Raw genomic sequence first — 25,720 nt, 5'->3', positions numbered from 1 at the left:
TAACGGCTAAAGTCAGTCTTGTTTAATGTCAGCAGGATGACATAGAAAACACAGATTAGCAGTGCCCAGGTTCCATTCTCCACACCGATGCTCAATTTGAAATGCTCCCTTATTTATTTTAAACAGAATATGCCGTTTCAACTCTTTTTAAGCGGTCTCGGAAAAGAAATTGTGCCTTTAGGTTTCGAGAGAGAAGAAACAATGTTCCAGTTGTGTCTTGCTTTCAGGAAGCCAGTTACTGGACTCCTGGTATGCGTTACGAATGTGTGGAGGCATAAGCCTAGTACAGGGAACCAAGTTCCATAAATGTTTATTTTTATTTTATTATTTATATACCCTGCCCATTCCTGACAACAGCCAGGCTCCGGGAGGCGTGCAAACAATTAAAACCTTATATAAATGCAATCCTTATATTCAGATTAAGGTATCAAAGGCCGTTTCCGCACGGGCATTTAATGGCGGCCTGGAGCGGCAAAGCGCATCTCCAGGCAGCCATTAAGCACAGGGGAAACAGCTGCATAAACTGGCTGGCAGGGTCAGAAGGCGTGTCCGGCGGCAGCGCTGGAGGCCGGGGACATGCCGAGATTAGGCGAGCGCCCGGCGCTCCGATGGTGCCGGCTGCCGGCTCTTTCTAGGACCATCCGTGCGGATGGTCACAAAGCGTCGTCAGTGCACGGCATCAAGAGCGACCGATTACCGTTTCGCGTACGTCTTGAAGCGGCCAAAGTAAATGTTACAGAGCTTCTTCAGGTGCTGCTAGTTTGGGGACTTTTGACCATAACTGCTAATTTTTAAAAGAAAAAAGCGTCACAACACCCCAAAGAAGCATCAGTTCATAAACCAGAATGAGCTGCAACAACCACAGTATGATTTTTCCCCTGAGTAAAAATGCTTCTTAGCTACTGAATGAAAACACTTATTTTAAATGGATAAAATAAAGAGTTATTTTAAAAGAATGGAGAGGAAATTAGTGCAATATTGGAGGAAGGCAGAAGCCCTGCTCTTGTGTTACAGTGAACATGTGGACCTCCTGCATTTACACGTGAATGTCTTTTTGTAAGAAGAAGCAAATGCATAGTCAATTTGTAATGGAAACTAGGGACCAGAACCTGAATAAATATGGGGTGGGGGTGTGTAGTAATGCACTGCTGACCCAGCAGCACCGTGGTAGAACGTTGGGGCGTAGCGGACCTCACGACCTTCTGGTGCTTTTATCTCCATCCCCTATGAGTCGGATGTAGACTGTCTGAAGCTCACGGGAGGCACCCAGGGACAATGGTCTTGCCCCAGCAGGTGAGGGTCCAGGCTCAGGCAGCTTGCGGCTCACCTCCGCCGCGTAGCCAGGTGAGATCATGCATCACATGATGATCTCCAGGTCTCCCGGTCTCCCGCTCATCTCCCTACCCACCTCCTTTACACGCCCACAATGAAACCCTAATAAAAGGTGCCAGAGATCAGCACAGGGAGAGTTGTCAGGATCCACGGAAATCCTTCCCTGTTGCTGGCTCTCCACCAGATCAGAAAACCTCCTCGGCGTCCTGCCGCCTGTTCATGCCCGGCGACCCTCGCGAGGGATGACTACAGGGGTGTTGTATCATATGATCAGTAGTACAAGGGTTGAATGTAATATGACAATTACTCCGCGCAAGGATTTGAAAAATCAAATGTATGCTGTGCACGACTTGTTCATGCATTCACTGTAACGTGAACAAGGATGGAGTAATGGGGGCAAAAACGCAGACAGCAGCGTGGTGATTGAGAGATGGCGACCTGAACATTTGGGGATGAGAGCTAAAACATCTGGAAATGTTGGGTTAGGTTTAGGCATATGCAATATTTATTTTCTCAACCCATTTTTAACAAAGCACAGACTGCTTTGATTATACCTTAAGTAACATTATAAAATTGTACTATTTAGCACATTTATTAAATCTAAAACTAGAAATGCTTCAGTTTTCTAAATTCTAAATGCACCATTAATAAGAGAGCTGCAGTGGTGTACCTAGGCAAACTGGAGCCCTGGGCAAAACCTGAGTTTGATGCCCCCCCCCCCCCCATGGCAGCCACCCTCCCCCACCGTGACCAAACAATGATTTTTTCCACCAGGTCGTTTCAAAGTCACCATCACATCATAGAACATGCCCCAACTCACAAATCTGAATACAGCAATGGGCCATAAGAACATAAGAACAAGCCAGCTGGATCAGACCAGAGTCCATCTAGTCCAGCTCTCTGCTACTCGCAGTGGCCCACCAGGTGCCATTGGGAGCTCACATGCAGGATGTGAAAGCAATGGCCTTCTGTGGCTGTTGCTCCCGAGCACCTGGACTGTTAAGCCATTTGCACACAGCCATTTGCACACAGCCATGTGGACTGTTAAGGCCATGCCACACAGCAGAAATATTTTTAAAAAACATTTTCAAAATGCTTTCAAAATGTTTTATTACTGCTATGAAAACATTTTATGGTGTTGTATCCAGTCCCCCCAGTTGGGGAAAACAGCATCACTTTCAATGTTATTTAAACTGGGAACCCCAGATTCTCCCATTAAGGTGGATTTAAAAGGAGAATCTGGGCTCCCTAGATTTAAAAGGAGAATCTGGGCTCCCTAGTTTAAACAAGTAATGCTGGAATCCACCCCCAAACAGTATCATTTTCAATGGTGTTTAAGCTACGGAACCCTTTTAAATCCACCCCCTTCCTGCCAATGCTTGTTTTCTTTCTTTCTTTTATTCTCTCAATGCCTAATAAAGGTTATTATTATTATTAAATCCCTTTGGCATGGATTTAAAGGGAGAATCTGGGGTCCCCAGTTTAAACAACACTGAAAATGATGCTATTTTGGGGTGGATTCTCCCCCACCCTGAAACAGCATCACTTTCAATGTTTAAACTGGGGACCTCAGATTCTCCCTTTAAATCCATGACGAAGGGGGTGGATTTAATAATAATGTGGAGACACTCCCTTTGGGAGTCCATAACTTTGGACCCCCTCAACCAAACCACACCAAACCTGGGTAGTATCATCAGGAGAGTCTCCTGACAATTCCCTGAAATTTTGGTGCTTTTAGCTTAAAAACTGTGTCCCCTGTAGACCAAAAACAGAAAAAACACTGACAATGCAAAAAATCCCACAAACGAACCTGCATTTTTGGCGCCCACCACAAGGGAGCGCCCTGGGCAACTGCCCACTTTGCCCAATGGAAGGAACGCCTCTGGAGAGGTGCATAATGCTTTATTACCTTACCACATGCATAGCCACAACAGTGCTAGCAGGATATATGGATATTGAGTAAAACTTTTATAACATTGAACATTTCAGTAGTGTGTTATCATTATACACATTATTGCTAATTAATTGTAAACAAAATTAATCCCATTTAAACAATGCATATTTCATTGAAAATACGTTGCATATGTAGGGTTCCTGTTTGCCTGCTTATGGCAGGTGACCTCCAGCCAATTGCAGCTCTTGCCTGCTGGTGCTTAGCTGACTGGCAGGTAGAAAGTAGGGCCAGACTGGGCACAAACATCCTAGAGAGAGAGATTGAAAAGAAAAATAAGGCCTCAGGTACTTAAAGGAAGTTCTAACCATAGAGTTACTGCTGATTGATAGAGATACACAAAGTGCTCTTGCCACTGTCAGGTAGCTCTAGAAATCTCCAGAAACTCAGTGTTCAGATGGTTCTGGTGGGTTTTCCAGGCTGTGTGGCCGTGGTCTGGTGGATCTTGTTCCTAACGTTTCACCTGCATCTGTGGCTGGCATCTTCAGAGATGTATCACAGAGGGAAGTCCGTTACACACTGTGTCCTTACTGCAAGTTCTTTGCGGGTGGTGTGGATTCTCTCACGTAATAATGCGCAATCCAGGTGGTCATATATATGGTTAGCCTGTGGGGATTGAAAAGTCCTTTTTGCTGTGAGAAAGCCTGGAATAGTTTTGGTGTCTCTGCAACGCAGAAGAAAGGATAAAGAGCATAGCAGGTGTGCTTTCTTGATCCGGAGTGTCTCCATTTTCCGGATCTGTTGGAACATTTCCTCCCCGTAGAGGTGTTCAATGTATTGTCGAAGGCTTTCATGGCCATATTCAATTGGTTGTTGTGGGTTTTCTGGGCTGTGAGGCCGTGGTCTGGTGGATCTTGCTGCTAACGTTTCGCTTGCATCTCTGACTGGCATCTCCAGAGGTGTATCACAGAGGGAAGTCTCTTACACACTATGTCAGTGGTCAGAGCTTCTGGTAAGTAGCCGAACCTAATTTGTTGTATGTAAAAAATCTTTAGAAAGTGCATTCTGAGTAAATCTTGTCTTTAAAAAGTAGCCTAAAAAGATAAAATATTTAATAGGAATTGGGTTTTGTTTGTTTTTTACAAAACTGTTGCACAACATTCCCACCAGAAAAACCGAGAGGTAAATTTTTCTCCCCGACTTTGGCATTAGATGCAAATAAGATATCTGTGATAGCAAGCAATCCAGAGTGTTAAGACCACAATCCCATATCACTTGAGGACCTGAGTGTTTTTATGACTGTTTTGTGAGCTTTTTTAAGGACCAAGGTTCCCAAATTTTTGAGCATGTGGCCACATTTGGAATTCAGACACCAATTGGAGTTTTGCTCTCCCGCTCATTTGTGTTTCTTGTATTTTTAGTGTTTTCCAGTTTTCGGCCTGAAGGGGGGCGTAGTTTTTAGGCTAGCAGCATCAAAATTTCAGGGTATCTTTAGAAGACTCTCCTGATGATACCTCCCACATTTAGTGACGTTTGATTCAGGGGGTCCAAAGTTATGGACCCTCAAAAGGGTAGCCCCATCTACTATTAGCTCCCATTGGAAACAATGGGGGATGGCAGACCTTCTTTGGGGGTCCATAACTTTGGACCCCCTGAACCAAACTTCACCAAACTTGGCTGGTATTAGCAGGAGTGTTGCCGGACGATATCCTGAAATTTTGGTGCCGCTATCCTAAAAACTGTACCCCCTGCCGGCTGACAAAGTAAAAACACTAAAAATATCAAAAATACATTTTGCTTAAGCCTGGTGTGTGCGCCGGTCTTGCGCACCCCTGTCCCGTGGTAGCTATGCCAGTGGGTAGAGTCTGAGGAAGGTGGGGTTTGGGTAGAGGAATGACTGTGGGAGGCTACAATGCAATAAATATCTTCCAAAGCAGTAATTTTCTCAGGGAAACTAGGGTTGCCAGTCATGGCAATCAACAGGAAACCAAGTGGGGACATGGGAGGCTAGCCATCAGTGACAGAGTGATGTCACTTCCAGGAAAATCCAGGAATAACATCATGCTACTCTTATGAAAAGCCACAAATTCTTTGATGAAACCATATAGCTTCTGGAAAGGACTTGGCAGGCACCAGGAAAACTGTTGGTGGGTACCATGTTGGGGACCCTCATTCTAGCCCTTCTGACTATCATTTTTTGTTAACCATTTACATTTCTTTCTCTTTTGATAGAATGGAAGCAGAGATTCTCCACGTGCATAATTTTTACATTCATATGGAGAATCCCTGCTCAGTTGCAGTTTTAACCTGTGAACTGCTTTGCAAGATGCCAGCCATGTCATGTCACCCTTGGAGTGATTTTGAGAAGTCGCCTGTTGTCCTCTTTTCATACTTGCAGTTTAAAAGTTGGCACATGTCAGCTTTTTCTCAATGAAAGGAAATCTCGACTACAAATTTGCCTTTGTTGTTTTTTCTTACTTGCAATGTGAATACCTGCTAGTAATTGAAACAGAACTCTAAAACTCAGCAGGCTTCTTAATTATGTTTCCTGAATTAGTAACAAATGCCTAAGAGTGTGTACATACTTACATCACTACCCGGAGTAGTAAACTAAAAATAGTGTGTAACTTTGCTCTGTAAGTATCTTGGAAGCAGGAGTAGAATGAAAGGCAGTACGTGTATCGATAGCTGTGCCTGTGTGCTTTAGAGAACAAAGTATTCCCAGTAGCTGTGCGGTGTGTCCTAAACAGAAATGCTACTAAATGCTTCTTGAAAGACCTGGTTGCTGTTGGAATGTTCCTCGACCAAGCATGTACATTCACGTCACACTCTTCATAGCTTCTTTTTAGTACAGTGTTACTTTGTTTTGTAAATAGTTCCTTTTTCAAATAAATTAATTGAGCATTCTATCAGTCCATGATTACTTTTCCTCCTTGAATGGCTGTTGGTTGAATACAAAATAAAGTCTTCTGCTGTGTATTAGGGTGAGGCTTCATTCATTTTTATGTGGGGGCCAGTGAGGTTCCCTTTTCCCACTTTTGGCGAGAGACCTCCAGCCAATTGCAGCCCTTGTCAGCCAAAGCTCAGCTGTTCAGTGGGTGGAGAGACATTAAAAATAAAAATGAGGCCTCAGGTACTTTGGAGGTTTTCACCATACAGTTCCTGATGGTTCGTGGAACTACCCAGAAGTGTCAGGGATAACTGTTGCATTTTCAGGAGCCCTATGGTCTTCTTACCTCTTTCTCCTTCCCTAATTCTTGCAGCACAAAAAAGGACTTCTGTGCTGTCTTGTACTGAAACAATCACAAGGAATGTGTACTTGCAGAAGACACTGACGGGAAATAATATAGTAGAAACTGACAAAGGATCCTTTAGGACAGGGGTCGGCAACCTTTAACACCCAAAGAGCCATTTGGACCCGTTTTCCATGGAAAAGAAAACACTTGGAGTCAAAAACATCACTTTTGCCCGCACAAACCCTCTCTGTGCAAAGAGATCGAATAACAAGAGTTCCACAAGTGCACACTTCGGGTTCCCATTAGACACTGTAATGCGAGGCCGAAGGAAAGAGGGAAAGCATCGCGTATAAAGTGGAAATAAAATGGGACTAGGCTTGGAGGCTCTTTGTCTCCAATGCCTTTTATTCCCTCCTCCCATCTTATTTTGCTTTGCCCTTTCATGGGCTATTCAGGTCCCAAGCCACGTGGAGCCGCAGTACAAGGACGAAAGAGCCGCATGCGGCTCCGGAGCCACAGGTTGCTGACCCCTGCTTTAGGACAATCTGATTGGCTTCTGGATATCTCAGATGTGTTCTGGTTCTCTTTGAGCCCTTCACACTTTATTGCTGGAATATTGGTACCAAAACCCATGTTGTCCCATCATTTGTGAGGGGTGTGCACATGTTTCAATACAGAACCAGTGACCAGAAGATGAAAATATTCATCAGCCTCCCACTTCCCCCTCCCTCCACAAAATCGGGTAATCCAACGCAGTACCAGAGCTCTAGAAGCCACAGTATGTTTTGATCATAAATCTAGCTTTGTCTCAGAAGCCTTTCTGGAACTGAAGGCGAATTGCTAGCCTGACTGTGTTTACAGAGAACGCAATTTCTGTCATTTTGACTTGGGCAAACAGTAACAGACACATATCTTAGTAGTTTACCAGAAGGCGCTAGCTATCTGCCTGACCTTTGGCAGAATGCTAGTCATATATAATCATTTCAACATCAAAAGGCTTCAAGGGTGCTGAAGTAAACAGCAAGGTGGCAGAGTCCACCAGTCCCTCAAGGGAAGTGCGTTCCATGTCTTCAGTGAGCTAGTGGGGTCTTTGCGAAATGACATAATGTAGGTTTAGTTTTGTTGATCTTGTAGGCAAAACTCCACATTCCACAGCTCTCTGCAATTCTAACTAAGCGGCAAACAGAGGCTAAAAATATGGGTCCCGAGCAGAACAATCTGGAAGAATCCAAGAAATGGTGCAACATTGTGTAAATTGAAAAGCATGCAAGTTGTAGAAGATAAAATCTAGTCCATCAGCTACAGTCTGAGAAGGTCCCCTATTCAAATGTTACCTCAACCATGAACTTGTTGGGGTGGTGGTAGACAAGCAACTATCTCACATGCAGTATGGGTTTACTGAGAGGTTATGTTTTTGTATGTTGTTGTTATTGAACGGACCCTGCCGTTCCCCTCTCTTTCCTCCCCATCTCTTCTTAGGGGACTATGGAGTAGGGCATCATCGGTAATTTTGATAGATGCTGCATTTTTTTAATGGGGAATTGATTTTAACATATAGAGCCATATTTAACTATTTAAAAATTTGATTTTTATTTGTGCTCTATCTATTTATTTTGTTGTTAAGCGTAGCCACAGGCCCTTTGGGGGGGGTAGGCGGTTTATTATTATTATTATTATTATTATTATTATTATTATTATTAATATTAATAATAATAATAATAATAATAATAATAATAATAATAATAATAATAATAATAATAATAATAATAATAATAATAATAATAATAATAATAATAAATAGTGACATGCCTATGTAGGGCTGCACATCCAGATAAAGCCGAACTGAAAATAAACCTCCAAAAAGCCATTTTGACTTTTCAAAATTTATTTTTGGCCAAAAAATTGCAGTAATTGAGGGAGCCAAAAAGCCAATCCCAAAAAAATGCTAAAATTTTCCAGAATTTTTCGGGCTGCTTCTTATGTCACCATTATTTTTTTTTAAAGAGCGGGAACATCTCACACTCCTCCGTCTCCCTTCACTTACCTACTGAACACTGCCTCCAAAGTCCACGTGGGCTCAGAGGTAGCAGGCAGTAGAGGGCGTCCTGGTGGGCTCAACTGGCTAGGCCCGGCATTCAGCTCCACATTGCCACTTCTGAAGTCCACGTGACTGCCGAAAAAGTTTTTTTCAAAAAATTCCACATCTTCTAAAACTGAACCCGAAAATACCCCAAAAACTGGTGCATACCCCTGTGCCTGTATTCTGCTGAAAGAAAACTGAAGTTGCAAAATCGACATCCTAAGCTTGTGTCCAGCACAAGACCTTACAAGAACCATACACGGGATCTTTGATCTTCCCAGCTGTCCCTAGAGGCTTAGATCGGGGTTGAGAAGGAGGCTTAAACTGATTCCCTCTTGCTTCTTCTATCAGTAGAGTTCTTCTCACACAAGAGTCAGGCAAAGAACAATTTTACCTCCCCTTCCCTGCCTCCTACCCCAGTAGCCTCCAGGTACATGGCTATTCTTCTGAGTGGATTCCAAGATCCCTGGAATAAACTAACCTGGGGTCAAAAATTACTTATGGAGGAAAAAGTTGGGAAGACCCACCAGTGGTGTACCAGGCCTAAAAGGTGCCTGGGAGCATGACTGGCTCCCCACACCCCCAGCTCCCAGCCCCCTGCCCCTTGCTGGAACCAGTGGGAGGCAGGGCTTCGGAAGCAGCTGAACAAGGTGCCACAACAGCAAGCTGGCTTCAGGGCCACCCGCTGCTGACCCCCCCCCCCCCCCGGCCTTCCTGCAGGCTGGCTCCTGGTCTTCAGCCTCTTCCTCTTGCGGAGCTGGGCTGAGGGGCGCCCAGCACCCAGCTTTCCTCATTTTATCATTCTTTGTGGCCTACTTGAGCTGCTTTCTGGAATCTTTATTCTCAGTTAATATCTTTCTCCACTTACTTGTTCTTTTTTTTCTTTCATTGAAAATTCTTGGCTAAGTGCCCACTTCTGCCAATATTTATTTATTTATTTATTTATTTATTTATTTATTTATTTATTTATGGGATTTCTATACCGCCCAATCCCCAAAGGGCTCTGGGCGGTGTACAACATGGATTCCATATACAGTATATAAAACAAAACCCCATTAAAATTAAAATGTAAGTTTAAAAGTTTAAATATTTAAAAAGCGCAGCAGTATTTCAGTAAAATGCGTCAGCAATGCCCAGATTAAACCCTCCCAAAAGGGAACAAGACAGTAACAAGTGGGTCCCTCTAGATGACAGGGGACTCGAAAACTGGAGGAATAGAGTAGAAGGGCTGGAGCCTAATCAAAGGCTGGGCTGCATGCAAAGCCCACGGTGGAACAACTCAGTCTTACAGGCCCTGCAGAATTCACCAAGATCCCGCGGGGCCGGACAGCTGGAGGGAGAGTGTTCCACCAGGCAGGGAACCAAGGCAGAAAAAGGCCCTGGCCCGGTGGGCCAGCCGCATCATTGAGGGCCAGGAACCGCAGTAAATTGGCCTCTGCTGAGCGCGGGGGCGAGTAGGGACATATGGGGTAATGCGGTCCTGAAGATCGAGGGTCCCAGGCGGCGTAAGGCCTTAAAGGTTAACACCCACACCTTGAAGATGATTCGAACTCAACTGGGAGCGGGTGCGGGCTCGCGCTGGAGTTGGATGGATGTGATCACGATAGGCGCCCCCTGTGAGCAGGCGAGCTGCCGCATGCTGGACCAGCCTGCAATATGTCATATTAAGGCATCTTTTAAAAACAGCATTCTAGAAATAGTCTGGTATATTACAAAAAAAAAAAGAACACTGAACACTCACCTGGTATATTTAAAGAGATCTGAACACTGATATGTTTTATTACCTTTTCCGATATGAGTACTGTCTGTATACTACAAATCAGCCACATGTTATGGTGGAAGATTGCTTTTCGTTAGTGGTAAGTGGGATTTACAACCCCACCTCCAGCACTGGAAGGGAAATTACATAGAAATCCCTTAAGGAAGCTGAGAAGAAAACTGCCAAGTATGCCAGCTCCAGTCAGCTATGATGGGTGTTTCCTTGCTTAAGTTTTAAAGCTTGGGAATGCAAAAACATGTTCTAGAGAATAATAAAAATACAAGGGGTCAGCAGTGCAAGGGAGGGGTAGGGAGTTGTCACCGGCCTCCATTCATGTGACTATCAGACTCATGCAACTAGTTTCCATGTGCTGATCACATTGGCAATCACAGATTTTTTTTTCCCAAAGGAAGTAAGAAGATACGTCTGAGCTCTGGGAAAGTAACATATCCTCCCTGCAACTGAAAGATCACCTTGAGGGGAAATATCTAGGTGCTCTGCAACAATTATTTGTTCATTTCACCAAGAAGAAGAGTTGGTTTTTCTGCCCTGCTTTTCTCTACCTTTAGGGCATCTAAAAATGGCTGAAAATCCCCTTTCCTTCCCCGCAACAGACGCCTAGTGAAGTAGTTGGGGCTGAAAGAGTTCTGAGAGAACTGTGACTGGCCCAAGGTCACCCAGCAGGCTTCATGTGGAAGAGTGGGGAACCAAATCCGGTTCTCTAGAGCATAGTCTTCTGCTCTTAACCGTTAAACTTTGCTGTCTCTCACAAAATGAGTGACTGGAAAGGCCTTAAGGTCAAGAGCTTCTAACATAAATATGTGCAATATTAGCAATTTAAAAATATAGCGTGCAGCAAAGGAATGTTCCAGGCTTTAGCAGGAGCGTAGACATGCCTTTGATTCCTTGTATGATAGAAATAAAATCTTATTCTCTTGTTGGGGAACAGTCTCTACAGTGTGTATCTGTGAAGTTATGTAGCTCATGTGTTTGAAGTGGGTGGGCATGGTGGGGCCGTTCCAGGGCAGGGTGGGGGCGAACAGGGGCGGGGCAGGGGTGCAGGGCTCATGTGTGCGCCAGGAACAGTTTCCTCTTGCTCCGCTCCTGGCACTCGGTCTCTAAAAGGTTCGCCATCACTGGTCTAGATGGAATTTTGTTCTGATACAGTATGGGTCATCCAAAACCTTTAAGAAAAATCATAAGAGTTAGGAAATCCATTCCATAGGAGAGGGGTGCAATCAGGTTTGGAGTAATAGCAGTAGGAGGGCAGCTTAACTGATTTCCCATTCAGAATTTTGCTAAAAAAAACCCCAACCCACCCCCGGAGTTTCAAGAGCTTGGAGTAGGGAGAAATTTTGGGCAGGGGAAGGAGTAAGCCGTTCTTTCTTCCTACCATCTCCCTTGTTAAGTGGCTCTTCCAGTTATCTCAAAAAAGGGCCACCAGCATGATGTCACATATCTGGATGAACCCTCTCCTTCGGCCATTGTATGCTGCTAACTAGAGTAAGTCTGCAGTGGGAATTGGATAATGAATGATTGTCCCAAGACGCTCTGTGGTTAATCTGGGCAGTCAGTACTAAGACTGTAAGTCAGCTGTGACTGAGAATGTTTTTTAAGGAAAAAATGTGTCTGGGTGAAAAATAAAACCAATCATGGGACTATAAAAAGAAACAGTGTTTTGTATAAACATTGTGCCACATATTGCTGCTAAGCCTAATAACTTTTCATATGTTGCAAGAACCAAGACAGAGTTTTACACTGGTGCTGATTTCTTCATGCTTGTCGTGTTGAATAAGATATAGAGACAGTAGTATCAAAATCACTCCCAACCAGCTATTTATATACCACCTGTCAGTCTGACACTATGAACTCTAATTTTCACATAAAGGTTTTTCAGATTTATTGTGGCAGTGCTTCTTAAACAGCAACTGTAATCCACAAATACAAGCTTCCCTGTTTCTTTGTAAACTTCACATTTTCTTACATGAGTGTTGTCTCACTGGTGGATGCTTAAAATCCTGCTGAATTTGAACCATGCAGCTGTGTGTGGTACTCTGTGAAAAATCGAGGACAAATACCAGGTATGCATTTTCACAGATTCTGTGTCATTGAGAAGTTTCTCAGGGCTAGTTCATAGTTAATAAATAGTATATTGAATGCCAAATGTCTAAGTGTCGTGGAACATGTGCAAATCTATACCCTTTTTCCCTGGAAGATGACAGGAGATTTGTGAATTAATCCACCATTTCCTTGACCTTCTTTACGCTAGAAGGCTCCACTTGGATGCTAGTGCCTTGGGAATAGAACTAGGTAAGCACTAGGACCCATGGAGCATTCTGGAACAAAGAAAGTCCAGGAAATGGCAAATTAATTAACAAATCTCCAGTCATCTTTCGGTGAGAAGGAATATAGCTATGTCTATCCACTAACCAGCAATTATTTTTCTTTCTCATCCCACACATATTACAATGTTCCATGAATGTTGAAGGGAGTTGAACCTTGGCATTAATCATATTCTCTCTTGAGAAGGTCTTGTCTTTTTTCTGAATGCCACAATCCTGAGAGAATACAACTTCACCTGACACTGGCTCCTAACACTTGCCTTTAGTGCAGTGGCGGAGCTACCAGGGGATGGGGGGGTGCACCATGCACTGGGCACACGGCTTTGGGTCACGTGGGGGGCAGAAAAATCCCCCAACCCCTTCCCCCCGCCCCCCTTCCCCCACAGCGCCCCCACACACTTACTTCAGCAAACCGAGCAGGCTTCAAACGACCTGGTGGGAACTATATTTTGGGGTCTCCTGAAATGTAGTTCCCGCAGACTCGTTGCAACCCTGAAGGCCTGGGCGACCTGTTCTCCAGCCTGGGTTTGCTGAAACCGTAAATGTCGTGAGGGGCGCTGCACAACAGAAATACACGGGCACACACACACTGGCCCAGCTACGCCTCAGCTTTAGTGCCTCGACATGGAGACTACCTTTAGTCATCATGGCTAGTAGCCACTGATATTCATAGCTCCTCAAATCTGGTCTAATTTTCTCATAGCCCTTTCACAGTTTAATCCCCCATTCAGTGAAAAAGTATTTTGTGGTGTCTGTTCTGAAATTATTGCCCATCGCAGTAGATGAACCCAAGTTCTTGTTTCATGAGAAAGGGGGAAAAGGTTCTTCCTGGCCCTTTTCGCACACAAGGATTGCTCTGGAATTACTGCAACGCGCATCGACATCCCAACCTTTTTGTTGCCGGTTGGTTGCTCGACATCATTCGCACTTTGGCCGGTTGTTCTGGAACCGCATCTGAATCCAGAAACCCCTATAGTTTGCATTGGCGGGGAATGTGATGCAAACGAGAGTTCTGATTGGCTTGGTCATTCCTGGGCGTGTCGTTTTGTGATGTTTGGCCCGTCATCCGCGTTATCCGCGCTGTGGCCATTGGCCTGAGATGACAACCGCGCCAATCTTCCCATTGGCTGACGTTACCTTGAGATGTCTCGCGTTGAGTGTGCCAAGGCGCTGTCCCTCGACACAGCATCAGCAGAAGCGCCCACTACACATTCCGTCACTCTGAGCTGGTGCAGCGGGTTAACGCTTCTGTCCCCCCTCAATATCTGCTCCAGCTCTTCAAAGTAAGGCATGGTCCAAGGACCATTACCAGAAGTCTTGTTGGGCTGATTAACTCTTTTGTAGTCACGTTTTAAAGTTTTTGCTTTTGTCCTGCACTCAAGGGCGGTAGTTCTCTTGCGCACATGCCCCTGACGCATCTCCGCGCCACCTTCTCAAAAAAAACATCGTTTCTGTAGCTGGACTTTAGGGCTTTACTTCCCCTCCCTCCCCATACTGCGAAAATCAGATCCTGCGTCTGCGTCATTCCGCCATGACACACCCCTCCCAAGAGCTTTGTCTGAGTTGGCGGCTGAGCTGTTCGGCCCATCCATTTGATCTCGGATTCGGATGTAACACAGCCAATGAGCTACCGATTAAGCATTATCTCACAGTCTCACGGCACCGTTGCACAGAGATCTCGTTTTCTCGAGACCTTGATGCAGCAAGACAATGCAATGCCTGACCAAGCGTGAGGAGAGGTGGGAGGTGAGTGAGACGGAAACGGAACAGTAAAATCTGTCGCAGCGCAACTGTAAATTCCTTGCTCCTCCCAATTGGCTGGAGAAATCGCATCACCGCGAGTGATTAAAACCTGCTTGGTAGCATGGCGTTTAGCATGGGGCAGAAATGTGGAAACGTTTTATCTGTGAAAAGTTGCAGAAACATCGGTGACGGAAAAAATGTGGCTGACGCCTCGAATGAAGGCGACAGAGTAGGGGTTGAACCTTAGCATTCCACTTAGCTAGTAATAATATTGGGAACAACAAGCAGAAACCGTGACGACCACAAATATTTAATCCAGAACAAACCGTGTGTGCGAAAAGGGCCCCTTGTCCACTTATAATAGGCTATACATAGTTTTGTTAAATGTTCGCCCTTTGTTTCCCCCCCCCCCCCTCTAAACTGAGGATGGAGAACTGGTGGATAACAATATTCAGGTCTCAGCAAGCAGATACTTGCTTTAGCAGCTTTTCCATGTATAGCATGCTTGTTGGAAAGTCATTGGTTCATAGGCCGAATTCCCACAGAAAATTTAATCTAGATACAACCAAGTTTCAAAAGAATTGGCACCTTTTTATACAGGTTCCAACATCCTCAGTGCAACATGTATATAGTGAAGACATCTAGGCCTGCCCCTGGGGGCCGGGGGGGGGGGTGCCTGCTGTCAGGGGTGCAATTGTTAAGCTAGCAGCACCAAAATTTCAGAGTATCTTTAGGAGACCCTCCTGATGATAGCACCCAGGTTTGGTGAAGTTTGGTTCATGGGGGCCAAAGTTATGGACCCGCAATTGTGTAGCCCCCATCCCCTATTAGCTCCCATTGGAAACAATGGGGGATGGGGCACCCACTTTGGGAGTCCATAGCTTTGGACCCCCTAGACCAAACTTCACAAAACCTGGGTGGTATCAGTAGGAGACTCTGCTGATGATACCACCCAGGTTTAGTGAAGTTTGGTTCATGGGGGCCAAAGTTACGGATCCTTAAATGTGTAGCCCCCATCTCCTATTAGCTTCCATTGGAGTGTTTTTTCAAAAAGGTGCAAATACAAGCAGGTCCAGGAAAATCCTGTGATAAGGGGGCGGGGGAGGAGCATCAGAAACAGGACTGATCTGTGTTCCGCAGCTCGGCTGTGAGGAGATCTCGAGGGAACCTGGATATTTCGGGTGACTATCCCAGGATTAATCGCCAGTGAGGAAATCACCATAAACAAGAGTATCAGCATTCAGTATGCTCTCACAGTAGAAGGATCCAGATAATTATAAAAGATTTCTATCAAAAGCAGTTGCAGAGCCTTCAGCATAGTCTTTATGTTTCCAGCTTTAAAGATTTGGTAGCCAAAAGTACCATAGAGCAGCAACTCTCCCCCCCCCCGCCCCCCACTTCCCCACTGTCCCATGTAATACAATAAGTTGCCTGGAAAACCCAGTAAAAATGCAGGCAAAAGGTAAGGAGCAAAAAGTACCAGACCGCAGCCACACGTCATTAAAGTGCTGCCCTTCCAAATTGCTTTCAGGCTTTGGCTGATGCTTTGCATGCCCTTACCTTGGTTGTGCCAGCTGTCCTCTTTCATGCTTCAGCGAGGCGAACCAGGGGAAGAGAGGGAGAGGTGCGTTTGGGATGGGAGGAAGAATCCGCTTAACAGGACCAGCTGGATGGTGTGGAGGTGGGGTAGCTGTCACCCTCACCCAGTCAGCCCAGAGAGGCTGGAAGGTGCTGGCTTGTGCAGGCTTGAGGTTGTCTCCGCCTGGCAAATCTACTCAATTTCTTTCCTCCCTATGGGAACTGGTTGCTGCAGCTTACCAGGACCACCCTTTCAAACCAAGCACAGCAAAAAGGCAAGCACTGACCAGGACTTCCTGACTTCACACCTACCTCTCTTCCCTCAATTCTCACCTTGCGAATTGTACTCCGCGATTTTGACGATAAAAATGCTCTCTTCGCAAAGTACCATGTTCACAGTACTCAGAATAATGATTTTTTATGAGGGCTGCATATACAAAAGATTATTTAACGGACATAAACACCAGGCACTATTTTTACTAGCAGAAACGCACTACTTTTACTTCCATGGTAAAATGCCCAACCACACTTAGGCCGTTTCCGCACGGCCCAAGCCCCACGCCGGCAAGAATTCTGCGGCGTGGGGAAGCTGGCTCATATATGGCGTAAAATTTTGCAGCCTCAGGAGAGGCGATGGGCGGCGAGGGGGACAAGGTGAGTGGGGAGGAGGGGAAGGGGGGCGGTGACATGGCCGGGCGCTCTGCCCTCACCATATTACGTCGTTAACCTGCTGGCCTCGAAGCCCTTAAGCTGCCCTCTGACCTCCAGGGGTGGGAGGACAGTGAGGAGACTTCTGAGCTTAACTGAGGCGGCAACGAGACAAAGTGAGTGGAAAGGGAAGGAAACAAGCGTGTTCCGGTGGTTCTGTTAAGCACCGTAGCCGGAAGCGGCTGTTCCCCACAACCTTTAAAGGTTGTTTGCGACCTGGCGCGCCCTGAGGAAGACGCAGCCGGAATTAGAAGCACTGCTGCGTTTCAACAGCGCCGCCTGTCGAGCGGCGGGCGGCGTTTTACGCCCCCCCAGGCATGGCTATTATCTTTGAAGCAGCCTTGGGTCTTTCTCTGGAAAAGGGCGTATTCAAAGTTCGTTTACAGGAGAAATACAATAACCATGCCCAGCAGCAGAAAGAGGTTCATAAATTCATAATTCATAAATTTAATAATATTGTGTATGTTTTTTGGTTTAGTCAATGGGAAATTAATGGTGATTGTCAGAACAAAATAGTATAACACATTTCTGTGGAGGACAGTAAAATCCCGTGGAGCCGCAACAGGAACTTGGGTTTTGGGAACCAGAGCTGAATAAGTCATTCCTTAATGATATAGGCATGATTGTGTACAGAAAATAATCCATAAGCCTTTTTTCCCCTTCAGCATTTATGTATACCTAATAGGGAATACTCAAGGAAACCTAACTGATGTTGTATAAGTATAGCGGAAATGGGCCTAGACACTGAATTCAGAATATATTGTTGGCCTTAAGGATTCAGAAACTACTAAGAAGGTGCGTTTTTAAAGTTCTATGTGTTGGCTTGTAGTTAAGTACTTGTTCAGTCAGGACTTGGCCTCATTGGAGATGCTCCAGTCCCTCTGCCTGTGTTTTCAGCTTTCTTTAAAATCTTGCGTGTAGAGAGAACAGGCAGACTCCACCCTAGTTACTGCACTTATTTGTTCATTAAACCTACTTCTTGTTTTTTCTTCTGTTACCATTAGCAGTTGAAGAATTTTGTTGTTCTCCTGGAGGTGGAGGACATCTTGCATGTGTGATTCCACACCCATGCAAGATGTCCTCCTAGCCTACCAGGAGAAGGACCCTTCGTGGTGAGTATCCAATGGACCATTTTCATTGGGGTTCCCTCTGTGATCCCTCCTCCCTGACTAATGTTTTAATAGTTGTTGGGTTTTTTGGTATCTATGTTAGCTCTGTTTGTAATTGTTTTAACTATCTTTTTTGGAGGAGGGGTGGTTTTAATGGTTTTTAAATGTGATTTTATTCATTTTTAAAAATGTGTTAGCCACCTTAGTGGCCCCTTTGAGAGAAGAAAGGTAGGATGTACGTTTTGTAAATAAATAAATGGGTGCAAAAGCCCAGAGATGACAAACCCATGGTGCTTATTTTTAAATATGTAAACATTTTCCATTTTTGTTCATATAATTAAATAACTTTAATTAACAAGGCTACACGTATTTGACTGTTCTGGCTCGATTCCTTCCTCCTTATGCCCTTTTACCATGCTATTACTGGCCAGGGGAAAGCGCAACTCTGGGACTTGCAGTACCTTGTACAGGCAACATTACATGGGAGACCGAGACAGGTTGGATCTGTTGTGGTGGCTGTCAAAAAGGGCCATGTTTTTTCACCTCTCCAGCTTTAAAGCGAGGATTATGATCTACGTACCCAATGCATATTCATAAGATAGTTAACTGTAGCCCAGTTACCAGCAGGAAAGACTTCAGATATCTCTGGCAAAGAAATAATGAGACCTTTAGTCAAACCAGTTGGAGCCTTTATAGATTGCTTAAAAGATAGGGGAAGGTTTTCTCGCCAAGGGCAAAGCTATCTGTTTTGTTTGTGTTAGGCAGCGAAATTTTTACCAGGGAAGTCTGTCTGTCCAGAGAGATCATGTAGTTCATAGGAAGAGGAACTGCCCTCGAGGTGCCAGAACAGAACAAAGTTGCTGTTTAAAATGCTGTTGATGAAACCCTTCCTGGAACTGTCAAGCAATTCTCACACATTCTGAGTTGTCTTGAAGGCAGCATGAGATAACAAAACAAAAAAACCTCTCAGCCAAACAGTATACCCAGAGAGAGACAGTTTTACAAAGAGTTCCATTGGATGCTGGCAATCCGTGACATCTGAAATGCACTTCCACTGCATAGGTTTCCTTGGACTCGTGTAGTGAAAGTGCATTTCAGATGTCAAGGATTGTCAGCTGAATGAGGAAGCTGTTTGTGTGTTCCACTGGCAGCATTTCAGGTGACATCTGCAGGACGGGTTCTGCTACAAATAAGGAGTAAATCCCTGACTTTTTCAAAGATATTTTTGTAATGGTCCGGAAAACTCCTTATTTGATCTGTCTATGGGCACTTTTGCACATGCAGAACAATGCACTTTCACTCCACTTTCACAATTGTTTGCAAATGGATTTTGCTATTTTGCACGGAAAAATCAAGCTGCCCAGTGCAAAGTGGGTTATTCTACCTGTGCAAAACTGCCCTGTATGAATTACATTAATGTTGCTCAAATGGGAGAAGGTTACAATGCCCCATTCAGGCTACATGAAACAGCTGCTGTTATCCCGGTGGGTGGGTGGGTGGGTGATGTGTACTATCAAGTCACAGCTGATATATGGCTACCCCATAGGTCAGGGGGTCCAACTCTGGTGCTTCAGATGTTCATGGACTACAATTCCCATCAGCCCCTGCTGATTTGGACACCTATTCCACAGGGTTTTCAAGGCCAGGGACATTCAGAAATGGTTTGCTATTGCCTGACTGTGTGTAGGCTGAGAGAGTTTTGAGAGAACAATGACTGGCCCAGTGTCACTCAGCAGGTTTCATGTGGAGGAATGGGAAATCGAACCTGGTTCTCCCAAGTATGCTGCTCTTAACTACTGCGCCACAATGGCTTTCGTGGAAAAACAGATTGGATTTAGAGACGTCCTCTTAATTAGTGTTTTCTTGAGTTCTAAGCTACACAAGTGCCAAAAATGAGTTGAAATATATCTATCAGAGCTTCTGAGAAATAGTTACTCTTTGGGATACCTGAATATTATATCCCGCATGTAAAAACTGACCAGTAACTGAGATGGGAAAAATAGAGGAGACTGTAAATATAGGGTATAGAGCAGGGGTAGGGAACCTGCGGCTCTCCAGATGTTCAGGAACTACAATTCCCATCAGCCTCTGTCAGCATGGCCAATTGGCCATGCTGGTAGGGGCTGATGGGAATTGTAGTTCCTGAACATCTGGAGAGCCGCAGGTTCCCTACCCCTGGTATAGAGATACGGTTTTGTGAGCTGAAATAAGCTGATATTCGAAGTGTTTCTCAGGATGTATTAGAAGCAGCCCATATCAATGTACACCTTTTGGCTAATATGCAGGAGGAAAAAGATCTTTTCTATGTACTCACCTTGTAGTGGCTATCCAACATTTTATAGTCTTTCTGGTATTTGTGAACTGTACCAGTTGGGTGCTAGTCCTCATACAGTGATCTGACAGCTGCATCTGAAATATGCCAGATGAGTGAGGCATGATCATCTTGTCTGTCTGCTAGACCTGCTTCAGGCCCACATAGTATGAAAGTGGGCATAACAATGCATTAAAGCGAGTTAAACCAACGTATAGCATTTGTACATTATTAGAGTTGTCAACTCCAGGTTGGTAAATATCTGGAGACTTAGAAGTGAATCCTGGGGAGGGATCTCAATAGGATATAATGCCATGGAGTCCCACCTCCAAAGTAGCCATTTTCTCCAGGGGAGCTGATCTCTGTCATCTGAAAATTATGGAAATCAGTTGTAATTCTTCTGGGAGATCTCTACTTGGAGGTTGGCAGCTGTATATATTCTATGGCCCATGGCGTGTTCATAAAATTCCTGGAAATTGTGAAGGAAGGAGGAGCAGACTTTCCTGCTGAACACTATTGGAGAGCCCCCCTCCTCCCTCCCCCCCCACCCCCCGGGTGACCTGCCTGAAGAACCTGTAAAATGGCAGGAAAGATAATTGTGAGGTCTGCTGCCATTTAACTTTAACATTCAATTCCTTGCTGATAATAATATGCTTTGTTTGGATTTTGTGTTGCTTTTGGGATACATCCACTACAGAGTCCTTCAGGAATGGGCGGTCTATCAAATCGAATGAATGAATGAATGAATGAATGAATGAATGAATGAATGAATGAATGAATGAATGAATGAATGAATGAATGAATGAATGAATACTATACTGGCAAAAAAACCAGTGGGATCTCAACGCATGACTGTCCAAAGAAACAGTTCCTTAGGATTTTTAGATGCTGGGAACAGCGTGGGCAGCAGCAAGCTAGCTTTTTACATATGGGATACTAAATACAGCAAGAGTATTCCACTCTCTGATAATAAGTGACCTTGATTCAGCTCAGCAACCACAGGGACACTGTTGGAGAACCTCCTTCAGAAGTAAATAGAAGCTGTGGACCTGTCCCACAGAGTTAGATGGAACAATTCTTTAAATACCAATGGCTAAAGGACAGTGGTACAGGAGATCTATACAGTGGCGGGATCCAAAAATTTTAGTAACAGGTTCCCATGGTGGTGGGATTCAAACAGTGGTGTAGCGCCAATGGGGCTGGGCAGGGCATGATGAGGGCGTGGCCGGGCATTCCGGGGGCGGGGCATTAATAATTTCTCTGTTACTGTAAAAAAAGTTCCTAATTTCCAGCTAGTATCTTTCTGTCCATAATTTAAACTCATTATAGCAAGTCCTATCGTCTACTGCCAACAGAAACAACTACTTCTCCTCTAATTGACTGCCTGTCAAATACTTAATATTTTCAAATACTTAATTTTGTTTCTAGAAATCAAAAGAAGGATACTTTCCTTAAAAAGGAACTTTACCATATTTTTAAAACATGTTTTATCCCGTTTTCTACCTTCGCTAACCAGCCACATAGGAAACTAACCTTCGCTAACCAGCCACATAGGACTTTATGATTTTTCGACCTAATGGAATTTCTAACGGAAAAGCAGACCCAATTAGTAACCCACTCTCGGGAACTGGTGAGAACCTGCTGGATCCCACCTCTGGATCTATAGCCTTAATACCCTGCTTGTGAGTTTTCCAGACTAGATGGTTCCTTGATCTTATCCAGCAGGACTTTTCTTACATTGTGTTGCTTACTAGCTTGATTGACTAACTACCTGGAGCTAAAATAGAGGAGACCTATTGAACACTGAGTTACCATTCTGCACCAGAAGAGCACTGTACTATTAGAAACACTTGCCCAAGTGGGTTGTGAAACTGAAATATTCTTCATTTTATTGGCTAGAGGCTCTTCCATGTGACTGCATCTTAATTCCTTAAACCTATTGGAGAGGCAAGGTGACACTTTATAGGGGAAATCCCTTTTCCTGTCTGAGGCCACTATTTGAATAATTATCATCTTGAGAATGCTTATGAAGTGCCTTGAGAGTAATGCTCTCTGGGGTTAATATTATCTCTTCCATCAACCTGGCGATGTTATAAAATTTAAGGAGGCAGCACTGAGATGACACCTTGTATTTTGTGAGTTCCATTTGGGCGTGGTGAATTAGTTGCTGAGTGCCACGCCTCACTCTTTAGGCTGCTTACGTCAATGGGATTGGAGTTGAAAGCCAGGGTGAATTCCCAAACCGAAAGTATTTAAACTCTTTTGGCCACAGCTGGATGCAAAACAGTTCACTTTTCTATATTTTTGGATCACAGGTGGCTCCATGTCACAATATCAGGACTCCTGGAGACTCTTCCAGCCGGATATACAACATGGCTTGGATATCGGTAACGTACCTCCTTTTCTCATAGAATATTGTTGCGACGTGTATCCAGGAAACGAAGTATCTTTTGTGTTTGTTTTTTAATACATGCTTTTTTTTAAAAAGAGAGAGAGAGAGAATTCCGAAGGGAATAATTAAAGTTATAACTTTCCTTAAGATGTTTTTTAATAGCACCCTTTGCAGATACAGGGGTTGTTTTTTTTTAAAAAAATGTGCAAAATAAGTGCTATTTAAAGCAATATTAAGGAAAGCTACAACTTTTGCATTTCCTTCAGAATTCTCAAGATTTTTTTATAATTCAGTAGAATATTTGGGAGACATTAATCTTGGCTTCAACTGTACGGTTATACTAGTTTGGGGAGAACTCGTTTCTGAAGATCACTCCAGGGATAAGGAGTTTACGACAATGAGTTGTAGGGACTCAGTTTTGGTCCTGTCTCTTTCAATTTCTTTATAGTTGTCACTAGCTACTTAGTATGACTGTGTTGTCTTTGTTGTCCTGTGTCCAGTTAAGATTATGACTCCTTTGGGAATAGGGATCCTTCTTGTTTGCCCATCTTTTCTTGAACATGCTACCATGCCGGGCTTCATTGGAGTGGAAGGGGAGAGAAGGATACTGAGGGATGAAAGGGTACCTAGACCAATTCAAATCTGTGTGTTCACCACAAACCGGGATTCTAAATATGCTGGTTTAGAGTGCTGGTTTGTGGGTAAGTGTAATGAAGTTACTCCATTACAGTATCAGAAAAAGTCACACTAGCGGCTGGTGGCGAACCTTTGGCACTCCAGATGTTATGGACTACAATTCCCATCAGCCCCTGCCAGCATGGCCAATTGTAGTCCATAACATCTGATGGGAATTGTAGTCCATAACATCTGATGGGAATTGATGGCTAGTGACTAGCCTAAAAGGGCCTTTGATCTCCAGGTGGAGAACCAAAGGGCCTTTGATCTCCAGGTGGAGAACCAAAAGGCTGTGGAAATTTACCCCAAAGAAAGCCAGTAACCAAACTGCCATACATCAAAGGCTTGATTACTTCATGGAAGGAAACGAAGTTTTCCTGGGAACCAAGGAACAAAGACAATTTGATTCTAATCCAGGCTGAGCTCCAGTGAGCATCTCTAGCTCAGGGGGCTGAAATAAGCCTGCAGGAACCATGCTATTTAGCTGAGAAATATCTGTATCAGAAAGTTTTATTGTTTTCTGTTCAATAAAATCGTTGAGAACTCAGCTGGTTTCTGAGTATCTGGAGAAAAGAACCCAGGATTTGTAGAACAGGCATGGCTCTCCCAGGCCTGCTTCTGTGATAGTAAGGCATAAATTATATTTTGGCCCAGGCACTTGTGTTCAGATGTCCCAACAAACTGAAGTTTGAAAACTTTTGCAGCCCAAATGTTTTCCAGTCACGCTGTGCATGTAAATGGTGGAGGCAGGGAGCATCACTGTAAGCCAAGAAACAAGACTTTGAACAGAACCTAACAAAGTTCAATACGTTTAATTGCTCTTCTGGGGTATATAGCATGTGACCACAATTATTTGTTCGTTATGGCATAGGCTTCCAAGAGGGAATTGCCATTGGTTGAGAAAAGGCTTTTAGTGTTATGAAGTCTGACTTCAAAGTGTCCACCAGATCAAGAGCATAAATTATAGGCAATGTAAAGCTTTAATCAATTTCATTTAAACAATACATTGAATTAGTTTATTTTATGAAGCATTGAGGCTTTAAATAAAATGACATTGTTGTCGCAAAGTACTTTTACCCAGTGTGGCTGGACAGCGCTATTGTAGTTTCACCATTTGTAGTGAAAGCAAAAAGCTGTAACATCATATCAGTTCCCCTCTTGCCTACAGGCACAACAGGCGAGGCAAACGGTGCTGCTCCTGTTCCTTGCTAAATTACCCTTCACGAGGGAGGGCTTTGAGCCTGTTCGCATGTCTATCTTTCCGATCGCAGGAAAACCATGCTTGAGTTTTAAATGGAAACTGTGTCATTCAAAGATTAAAAGCCCACCATTGATTAGTGTAAAATTAGACATGTAGTTAACATAGTAACTAATAAGTGCACTTCCCATTTCAAGAGGCTGTCAATGTTTGCCTTTACTCACCGAGGAGCTGGGCCAAGTCCACAGTTAAAGCTGAGTCTAAATTTCCAGGTAGTGGAAAAAGGAACTGTTGAAGCCGTAAGTTCATGCACTTCCCTTTTTATTTCTAAGTGCTATTTTGAGTGACTGTTGGCCGGCTCTAATGGGTGGGATGTAGTAGGGGAGAATGGAGGAATAACAGAATAGGTTTGAGGATGGAGAAATGTGTTTTATTCTATTTTTTACATGTTGGGAGAGAGATGATGATCCTTACCACAGGCTGGGCATGTATATACATACATGTCCTGTTTATGTGGTCAGACCTAGACCCAGCACCCTCACTGAATGTGTGAACATCATCAATTAGCAGCCAAAGGGGTGAAGATCCAATTTTGCCATCATTGAGTGATATTGGCCCCCCACCCCACCCCCACAGCTTCCCAGACTCCATGCTGTGCCAGTCTTGGGCTGAGAGAAGGGAGAAATGTGCTGAGAGGGAGAGGAGGAGGATGAGATTAGTGTGCAGGCTACTTTTGCCCCCAACCCCACCCCAGAACATGGGGGAAGGATATGGGCAACAGGTCTAACTAGATGGACATGACACTTAGGTGTTCCTGTAAATGTCCACGTGGATAATGTCATGTCTGGTTAGGCCCTCGGAATGCAGACTCAGTTGGTTGTGGTGGGTTTTCCGGGCTGTGTGGCCGTGGTCTGGTGGATCTTGTTCCTAACGTTTCACCTGCATCTGTGGCTGGCATCTTCAGAGGTGTATCACAGAGGGAAGTCTGTTACACACTGTGTTACCCATGGTGATACTCTGTGATACACCTCTGAAGATGCCAGCCACAGATGCAGGCGAAACGTTAGGAACAAGATCCACCAGACCACAGCCACACAGCCTGGAAAACCCACCACAACCAGTTGAATCCAGCTGTGAAAGCCTTCGACAATACGCAGGCTCAGTTGTTTAAGGCCCTGTCTGTCCCACTTATATGTAAACAAGGATAAGGGACAGTCCAATTTTTAAAGCAAAAGGAGTACGCTAAGCTTCATGGAAACTTTCCTTAGCCAAGCTCGAAATACCTGAAAGTACTTGGGAGGGAGAGGTTGTTAGAAGCAACCAACTCTGAACCCCGAGTCCTTCTCTGTTTTGGCATACCCAAACG

The 25,720-nt window shown here is 44.4% G+C and overlaps 1 protein-coding gene across 3 annotated transcripts in view; it reads left to right on the top strand.

Moving 5' to 3' along the window:
* Positions 1 to 25,720, top strand: part of VDR (vitamin D receptor) — a 129,098-nt gene that overhangs the window by 36,088 nt on the left and 67,290 nt on the right. For 2 of the 3 annotated variants that reach the window (XM_048491795.1, XM_048491793.1), the window contains exon 3: positions 22,405 to 22,476. The exons of the other annotated variant lie outside the window; for it this stretch is intronic. In XM_048491795.1, coding sequence (XP_048347752.1) covers positions 22,413 to 22,476 — 64 coding nt within the window. In that variant the 5' untranslated portion in view covers positions 22,405 to 22,412. The remainder of the gene's footprint in view (positions 1 to 22,404; positions 22,477 to 25,720) is intronic. 3 annotated transcript variants of the gene reach the window in all.

Source organism: Sphaerodactylus townsendi, linkage group LG03 (genome assembly GCF_021028975.2).
Source record: "Sphaerodactylus townsendi isolate TG3544 linkage group LG03, MPM_Stown_v2.3, whole genome shotgun sequence".
NCBI lineage: Eukaryota > Metazoa > Chordata > Lepidosauria > Squamata > Sphaerodactylidae > Sphaerodactylus > Sphaerodactylus townsendi.
Note: the sequence above shows the minus strand (reverse complement) of the source record. Positions and strands in the feature narration are given on the sequence as shown.